Genomic DNA, 9875 nt, shown 5'->3' on the forward strand with positions numbered 1-9875 from the left:
TTTTAGATTGGCTGCTAAATCTTGTTTTAAAGTAAAAATAAAAAGGCCATCTATGCTGATAAAGGACAATAATTCTCAATACCTTTTTATGTTTGATTATTTGTCTACAAAACGGGGATGCTCTGAGGAAATGCCTAGGGGGAGATTTTCCTTATAAAGGAGAAAGTTAAAGAAGGTTTAGGCCAAGACACCTGGGCCTTCCTCCTGTAACAGAACCTCCTTCCTGGTTGTCTGTAAGCTCAACAACATGTGGGTTCGAGATGTTCTCTTGGAGGCCCATGTGCTGAGGTGGGTGCTGAAGGTCTGGCACAAAAGGGGAGTCTCCTAGAAGACAGAGTGATGAGTCAGAGTCCCTGAGAATCATTAGAGTAAGTGGGGCTGATTGCTGCTGAGAAGAAGAAAACAAAGAGGATGTAGGTGAGCAGAAGCATTTAAAAACATTGAATACAGCCTTTTTTTTTTTTTTTTTTTTTTGAGGAATAACAGTCTTTATTGGGCTCAGATCAGGAGTCCGTGTGTCTTGAGGACCTCTGTGTATCTGTTGATCTTCTTCTCCACGTTCTTCTCGGCCTGTTTCCGCAGCCTCATGAGCTGTTTCTTCTTCCTATAATGGAGCTTGGCTTTCTCCTTCCTCTTTTCCTCCAGGGTAGCCGTCACTGCCTGGTACTTCCAGCCTACCTCGTGAGCTAGACGTCCCAGATAGGCAAACTTCCGCGTGGGCTTGAGACGCACAACCTTGAGGGCAGCAGGAACCACCATCCGTTTTTTCTTGTCATAGGGGGGCGGGATTCCATCAAACACCTTAAGGCGATCCAGGGCAGCCTGGCCACGCTTGGTCTTATGGGGCAGCATACCTCGCACAGTCCGCCAAAAGATGCGACTAGGGGCCCGGAAGTGGTAGGGGCCGCGGGATGGGTTGGTGTTCATGCGCTTGCGGAGGAAGGCCAGGTACTTCAACTTGTTTCTGTAGAAATTGCCAGAAATATTGATGCCCTCGCAGCGCACGACCACTACCTTCCGGCCCAACAGCACCTGCTTGGCCACGATGGCCGCCAGGCGGCCCAGAAGATGGCCTCGGCCATCGAGTACCAGGACCTGCCCCTCCGCCATCTTCGGCAGCCGCCTGGGAAAGCGAATACAGCCTTTTTAACACTTAGGGTGAATTATTTTATTAGATATTTTCCAGACAGCCACTGAAGAATTTCATTCATTTTTCTTTTTAAAGAGAAGGAAAGGTGGAAACATGGAGGTCACAGCCTTGCCTGAGGAGCAGAAAGAAGGGGGATGCTACTGGGGCCTAAGTGCTGTGAGTCTGTAGGTGGGGGGCTTGGATGGTCCTGCTGTAACTGAGCAATTACTGAAAGCTGCTGAGGACAAACATTGCCACAGACACTTTTTGCTGAGGGACACCCTGCCTAGGCGCTGGCCACCAGCCTCACCTCTTTGCTTGGAATGGAGCAAGTACCACAAACGGGTGAAAAAGTTGTGGTATGCAGGATAATGGTCCCACAAAGATGCCCACACCCTAATCCCTGGGATCTGTGGATATGTTAAGATACATGGCAAAATAGACTTTGCAGATGGAATTAAGGTTACGAGCCTTAAAATAGGGAGATTATCCAGGATTATCCGAATGGGCCTAACGTAATCACATGGGCTTTAAAAGTGGAAGAGAAAGGCTGAAGAGTGAATCAGAGGGATGAGATTGAAGAAGAGGCAGGAAAGATTCGAAGTATGAGAGGTATTTGACCCACTGTTGTTGGTTTTGAAAATGGAGGGAAGGAATGTGAGCAGCGCTAGAAACTGGGAACAGCCCAGCCCTCGGATGACAGCCAGAAAGGAAATGGGAACTTCCGTTTTACAACCACAAGGAAGTGAACTCAGCCAACGACCCAAATGAGCAAGGAAACAGATCTGCCCTAGCGCTTCTAGAAAGGAACGCAGTGCTGTTGACACTTTGATTTTAGCTCAGTGAGACCCATGTAGGACCTCTGACCTCCAGAACTGCAAATTTGTGTTGTTTTAACCCACTAATTTGTGGTAATTTGATACTGCAGCAGTAGACAACTAGTACAAAAGGTGGGCATGCTTAATTCCTTAGGTCAGTAGTTCTTGGACCCCTTTGAGAATCTAAATAAAGCTACGGATCTTCTGTAGAAGAATTCATACACACACAAAACTCTGAATATGATTTCAAGGGGTTCATGAACACACCAAAGCAAATCTCACAGAAAAAAAAAAAAATACAGGTTAAAAACCTTTGCAGATAATAAAAACGCAAAAAGTAATGTTCAGGGGAGACAAGCAGAGTAAAAAGGAGGCCATGCTCCCTGGTGATAATGCTGTTATCTCCACCAAAGGCCGTCCCAGTACTCAGGAGGGTGCTCAGCTGGGTTGATTTAGCTAATTCAATTTTAATGAAATGAACTTCCTAGACACTGAAGTGGAAAGGCAGCCATCCCAGCCTGGTCTTTTACTGACAGGCTCCTTGGAACGGGGCCACACCGCTGAGAATAACAGTCAGTCTCCATCAGATAGTTACTAATATCTAGTGACCTGAGAATCACTCTGAAAAATTAAAATGTAAACAGTCACTGAGTGGGTATTGATTTTATTCCAAGAGTATGCAGAAAAAAAAAAAAAAATCACGGAATTAAATTTACTAAAAGTTAGTGACAATAAGCTGTTTTGGAGATTACTAGTGTTATATGAAGGAGCCCTGGTAGCACAAGAGTTAAGAGCTCAGCTGCTAACCCCAAAGGTTGGGAGCTTGAGCCTACTCAACCACTCTGTGGGAGAAAGACCTGGTGATCTGCTTCGTAAAGATTACGGCCTAGAAAACCCTATGGGGCAGTCCCACTCTGTCACATGGGGTTGCTATGAGTTGGAATCAGCTTGATGGCACCCAACTTGATGATGACATTATATGAACTTCCCATTTGTTTCAAGCAGTGCTGTCCAATAGAAATAATGTGAGCTACTTTGGTAATTCTAGTAGTCATGTTAAAAAAAGTAAAAAGAAACAGGTGATATCAATTTTGATCATATACTTTATTTAATCTATCTCAGATATCACCATTTCAACATGTAATCAATATAAAAAATATTAATGAGATATATTTCATTCTTTTTTTCAGATGAAGTCTTTGGAATCTGGTATGTAGTTTATATCGATAACACATCTCAGTTTGGACTAGCCACATTTCAAGTGCTCTTAGCCACATGTTTCTAGTGGCTGCCATATCAGACAGTGCAGGTTTAGAGAGCAATGAAGCATTGCAGTGAAAATTTGAGGCATGAACAGTATTTAATAACAAACTTTATGTGTGCATATGTGTGGGGGGTGTGTGTGTGAATGTGAACATATATATGAAAATAGCCTCAGAGGCCAAAGTCCTTATTGTACAGAGGAATGACTATCATTTGCTGCTCTCTTTAATCATATACACAGTGAAACCTTTGGCAATAATGTGTGAAAGAAGAAAAAACCCAAAACCTAAAGATTTTTCACCCTAGCAAGTTTAACTTAATTGAGTTGACCTAAGGAGATCTTATGTGACCTTCCTGGCATATTATAGGAGTTTAATATGCACTTGTTCTTTTTTATTTTTGCCATTAAAATTTACAGAATTTTAATATTAGAAAAGACCTTGGAAATAATTTATTTTTTCAAGTGAGGGAGCACAGATTGGAAGATGAAAAGAAAATAAAAGTATAAAGTTACTTTTCTCGCTTTCCTTACATGAGGTTTTTGCACAGGAAGCTGAAGTTCTTTCTCTTTTCCTTCTATCACCACTAGCACTACTATTTATCGAGCTACACTAAAATCATTACTAATCCTACAATTCTACAAGGTAGGTCTTATTATCTCCATTTAACAGATGAGGGAACTGAGATTTAGAGGGTTTTTATAATGTGCCCAAGGTCATACAACTCATTAATGTAGAGCCAAGAGTCACACCTACTCTTTTTAGTCCAAAGCCTATGCTATTTCCACTATGCCATGCAACCTCCATCAGTCTGGGGAAGGAGACCGGCATGGGCTTGTTGAAGTATTAGTGGACAACGGGCGAAGTGGCCAGGGTAATGAGGAAAGAAGGATAAGAAGCAAAGAGCAAGGAAAAGAAGAGGTGCAGCATAAGCAGGGAGATGTGGTCAAATGCAGGGTGGGAGAGAGTGGGGTGGCTTCCTCCATCCTCCATAGTTGATAGCTTCAAGGTCCTCCCTTGACAGCCAGCCAGGCAAGTGAGCTTTGAGGAGGTGAAAATGAAGACACGACATGGGTGAGCCGCTTGACTCCCTTAAAGAGGAACTGTGCTGTGTGGCTGGTTCCGCAATCTTTGTCCATTGACAGTGTCATGGATTGAATTGTGTGCCCCCAAAATATGTGCCAACTTGGTTAGGCCATGATTCCCAGTATTGTGTGACTGTCCTCCATTTTGTGATTGTAATTTTATGTTAAAGAGGATTAGGGTGGGATTGAAATGCCCTTACAAAGGTCACATCCCTGATCCAATGTAAAGGGAGTTTCCCTGGGGTGTGGCCTGCACCACCTTTTATATTACAAGAGATAAAAGGAAAGGGAAGCAAGCAGAGAGTAGGGGATCTCATACCACCAAGAAAGCAGTGCCAGGAAAGGACGCATCCTTTGGATCTGGGTTTCCTGCATGGAGAAGCTCCTAGTCCAGGGGAAGATCGATGACAAGAACCCTCCTCCAGAGCCAACAGAGAAAGCCTTCCCCCGGAGCTGATGCCCTGAATTTGGACTTGTAGCCTACGGGACTGTGAGAGAATAAATTTCTCTTTGTTAAAGCCATCTACTTGTGGTATTTCTGTTATAACAGCACTAGATGACTAGGACAGATAGATATGCCTTTTCCCTCCTGGGATGTGAGGATGGTAAGAACAAAGTGAGGGTTTAAGGCACCTGCTCATTGTAATTCATTCAACACCCTTGAGCTTCTTGGCATTTGCAGCATGAATTAAGTCAGACCCAAGAAACATCTGACGTATGCTGTCTTCCCCTTGCATATATCTCTTGATGGCACTTAGTTTCACATCCACAGGTTTAGCCTTTCCTTGCTTCTTGGTGCCAAAGTTTCCAAAAGCGGGAAATTATCTTCATACATGGTTAAAATATGTGGATGAAGCTATGACACACTTTGCAGGGAAGAGGAATACAACTCAATACCCAGTCTTTGAGACAATGACAATGACAAGGGTGTGAGGGTATAAATTTGAGTGGTTATCCGAAGGGGATAATATCTCCACTGTAGCCTGCTAGGGTGGCAGCCAGACTACATGCTGGGGGCATGGTGCCTGTCTTCTTCCAGGTTCTCAGTCACATTGTTCCAAAGCATAGCTGTAAAAAAAAAAAAAAAAAAAAAAAAAAAAAAAAATCCAAAGTCCACCTGGTTCCAAATTCACATAATAAAAACTATGGATGCAAGGGGGTGATTATAATTCCATGGACTTCTAACTAAAACTCTTTTGGGATTGGCACATCAATTTTTTTTTCTTTTTAAATAATTTTTATTGTGCTTTAAGTGAAAGTTTACAAATCAAGTCAGTCTCTCACATAAAAACTTATATACACCTTACTCCATACTCCCAATTACTCTCCCCTGAATGAGATAGCCCTCTTCCTCCTTCCAGTCTCTCTTTTCGTGACCATTTTGCCAGCTTCTAACCCCCTCTACCCTCTCATCTCCCTTCCAGACAGGAGATGCCAACATAGTCTCAAGTGTGCACCTGATGCAAGTAGCTCACTCCTCATCAGCATCTCTCTCCAACCCATTGTCCAGTCCAATCCATGTCTGACGAGTTGGCTTCGGGAATGGTTCCTCTCCTGGGCCAACAGAAGGTTTGGGGACCATGACTGTTGGGGTCCTTCTAGTGGCAGTCAGACCATTAAGTCTGGTCTTTTTATGAGAATTTGGGGTCTGCATCCCACTGTTCTTCTGCTCCCTCCCGGGTTCTCTGTTGTGTTTCCTGTCAGGGCAGTCATAAGTTGTGGCCGGGCATGGGCACTGGCACTGGCACATCAATTTTAATTTAGGATATATAGATAGACATACTGGCTATGGCTGTGTTTTCAAGTGAGTATTATCAATGGTTAAAACAACAACAACAAACAAACAAAAACCAACCGTGAATTCTCATCTATTTCTGGTATGAATGCAAAATGGCATAATCCTTATAAAGGGGATTATGGCAAGATCTAAGAAAACTACGTATGAATTTACCCTTTGACTCAGCAAACTCACTTCTAGGAATTTATCCTGAAGAAATACCTCCAGCAATACAAAGCTACGTGTGCATAAGATTATATATTACAGTATTATTTGTAATTGTAAAATGTTGGATATAACCTAAATGTATATATGTAGGAGATAGATTACATATGTTACATACACATTAATAGAGACCAGGTAGTTTTTTTTGGAGTGATTTTCAGTATTTATTGCTAAGGGAAAAAAGCAAAGGGCAAAAGAGAATATACAGTATGTGTGATCATTAAGGTTGTGTGTCAGCTTGGCTAGGCCATGATTCTCAGTGGTCTGCCAGTTTTATGATGTAGTTTGGCAGTCATATAATGACGTAATCACTTCCATGATGAGATCTGACATAACGTGATCACTTCCGTGATGAGATCTGCTGTGAGTAGCCAATCAGTTGAAAGGGAATTTCCTTGGAGGTGTGGCCTGCATCATTATAGCTGGGTTTTCTGGCAAGGCTGGCTGGCTTTTGCTGGCTCTGGATCCTGCAGCTGGCTCCTGTTCATCTGACCTCTGGCTCTTGGGACTTGAGCGCTAGCAGCTTACTGCAGTCTTGGGGTTCATCAGCCCTTGCAGTCTTTGAGCCAGCGGTCTGCCAGCTTACCTGCTGATCTTGGGATTTGTCAGTCTCCACAGCCTGTGAGCCTGTTGTCAGGCCTACCGATCTTAGGTTCACCAGCCCCTGCAGCTACGTGAGTCAGGAGAAGCCTCCAGCCTGACCCACGAACTTGGAACTTTCCAGCTTCTACAACTGTATGAGCCATTTCCTTGATATAAATCCCTCTCTCTTTCTATATATAGATGTTTCACTAATTTTGCTTCTCTAGAGAACCCAGCCTAAGATAGCATGTTACCTTTTGGGTAAGATATAAGGGGAAAACATACATGTATCTGTTTTTTTAAATAAAAAGACACATTGGAAGGATAAATCAGAAACTAATGACATTTGTTACTTACAAGAGGAGGGTGGGAACAGAATGGAAGGGATATAGGACGAGTGACACTTCTCTGGGATGTGTTTTTGTGTAGTTTTGACTTTTGGAACCAAGTTAATGCTTTACATATTTATGAAACAAACTTAAATCAGCAAGGTTGAGGAAGAAATGCTAAAATTGAATACAAGCAGAAACAAGTAAACCGAGCTGTATATCAAATGGATAATCACAAGGAAGAAAAAAAAAAGAACCTACCAAAGTAACATTTGAACATAATATATCTGTGGGGGATTGGTTCCAGGACCCCTGTGGATAACAAAATCTGTGGATGCTCAAGTCCTTTATATAAAATGGTGTAGTATTTGCATATAACCTACACATATCCTTCCCTATACTTTAAATCATCTGTAGACTACTTATAATACCTAACACAATGCAAATGCTGGGTAAATAGTTGTTTGATCACAATTGAAGACCTGTTCTGGAAGGTAGCCTTTTTCTTCTGAGTTTCTTGAGATCTTCTGGAAACTCTGATGCTGCCTGGGCACTAGCAGATGCTATTCTCCCGTGATCTTGAAGTTCTTGAGGCTGTAGTGCTTTACATAGCTAGCTAGCCAGCCCTTACTAGCTTTCAACCCCTTTCTCTGGCTCTCCTCAACCCCCTCACACTCTGCCTTTGAGAGATTGCTTTGACCACTTCACTGCTTTTAGGAGCCCTTTTTCTCAGAAACAAAGGGTGAACATAAGTAGCGAACAAATGGAATGCGGGGTGAATAAAGCTCAAACGAAGAGCGCTAGAGAGAGACTCAAAAACCAAAAAACTGTCATTGAGTCGACTCTGACTCATAGCGACCCGACAGGACAGAGTAGAACTGCCCGATAGAGTTTCCAAGGAGCGCCTGGCAGATTCGAACTGCCAACCTCTTGGTTGGCAGCCGTAGTACTTAACCACTGTGCCACCAGGGTTTCCAAGAGTGACTCAGCACCTGTGAAATGGCGGGAGGCTACAGCAGGGTATGCTTACATGTCATTCATTTGTGTGGATTCAGCGTAGCGCTCCGCGTGGAGCAAATTCAAGCGTTGTTTTTTGGAACTTTCTCCCAGCACCCCCCGCCCCCCCATTTCTTCGATCTGCGGTTGGTTGAATCCACAGATGCAGGACCCGCAGATACGAAGGGCCGACTGTATATCCTCAGCCTAAAGACACAAAGATCTGCCAAGAAATCTTGAATGCAGATTAAAAGGTGGTTGTCGGTAATGGTATAGGTGTAGCAATTCTGAAACTACTTTGTGGGCATTATAGTATTGAGCAAATAAGTAACTATACTGATATTGTTGGGAGCCAGAATTTTGTTAGAAAGGGAGCTACAAATACGGAATGGGAGAGGGCAGGAAAAAAAAAAACCAAAAAACAAAAAACAACTATTGCCTAGTTCGTTTGCTGAAAGGGCAAGTAGCAACGAAGAGATCTAGTTCCAAATCTTGTTTTCTAAAAGCCCTTCCCTACTAAAAGGAACGAGGACTTCTTGAAGAGATGTCTCCTCTTTGAATGGCTAGGGCAGGGAAAATACAACACAAGCCCAGGATACTTGCTATGCCAGAAAATAAAGAAGTGCTTAAAAAAAAAAAAAAAATGGTGCAGGACTAGCGACGTCTCCTGTGACATGTAAGGTTGCCAGGAGTCGGAGTTGGCTCTATTGCAACAGCAACAGCAACAACAAAAAAGGATGGTACTATGTCAGAAGGACACAGGAGCCAGCGTGGTGGGCTTCCCCTGGCCAAACCTGGGATAATCTGAGCTTCAAAAGGAGTAAGGACATTAATGAATTATATCCCATCGAATAAAGAAGAATCCACAAGTTCATGCTGACACTAAAAACAAGGAAGCAAATGGCAGTGAGGGATGGAAGGAGGAAGACTGTAGTAGAATGTCAACTAGTAATTCTATGAGGGATTTAAGAATTAGAAAATCACCATTTATGCAAGTATCATAGTAATAATTTTTTCAGGCAAGCATCCTCAATGGATGCTAAAAGTTTGTCGTAGAAATGTACTAGGGAACAGGATACTTATACAGTCTCAAAGTATAGTTCCACAGAATGTTAAGTATGAAGGGAAGCAAGCAGGGCAAATCTAGTGGAAACCACCTTCACCAAATGATCAAAGTTAGCAACATTATCACAAACAATACAAACTGACATTAGGTGCCTTCTGATGTTGTACACGGAAAAGGACATAATATTGCTTAAATAGTGTTTCTGCCAAAAAATGTATAATATGAATTGATTAATGAGGAAAAAATGGGAACAAAACAATGGGCCTGTACTCTTAAAAATGTCAGTCACGAAAGACAAAGAAAGGCTGAGGAATTGTTCTAGATGAAAGGAGGCTAAAGAGACATAGTGACTAAACGTGACATAGTGACATATGATCCTGGAGTGTGAAAAAAAAAAGTTTCTAATCAAGGATAATAACGGAACAATTTCATGTCAAATGATTTTATTTAGATCCTTCTTTAGTTTGTTATAGAGGTAGATTTTACCCATTGTCACTGAGTTGATTCCGACTCATAGTGACCCTATAGGGCAGAGTAGGACTACCCCACAGGGTTTCCAAGGCCATGTTTACAGGATCAGACTGCCACATCTTTCTCCAAAGGAGC

The 9875-nt window shown here is 42.5% G+C and overlaps 1 protein-coding gene across 1 annotated transcript; it reads right to left on the bottom strand.

The window, feature by feature from the left end:
• Window positions 1-465: 465 nt before the first annotated feature.
• LOC126075724 (60S ribosomal protein L13a) lies at window positions 466-1126 on the bottom strand. Its single transcript, XM_049883733.1, has one exon. The coding sequence runs from the start codon at window positions 1108-1110 to the stop codon at window positions 499-501; it is 612 nt and encodes a 203-aa protein (XP_049739690.1). The 5' UTR covers window positions 1111-1126; the 3' UTR covers window positions 466-498.
• Window positions 1127-9875: the final 8749 nt, after the last annotated feature.

The sequence above is a fragment of the Elephas maximus genome, chromosome 4 (assembly GCF_024166365.1).
Source record: "Elephas maximus indicus isolate mEleMax1 chromosome 4, mEleMax1 primary haplotype, whole genome shotgun sequence".
In the NCBI taxonomy this organism is placed as follows: Eukaryota; Metazoa; Chordata; class Mammalia; order Proboscidea; family Elephantidae; genus Elephas; species Elephas maximus.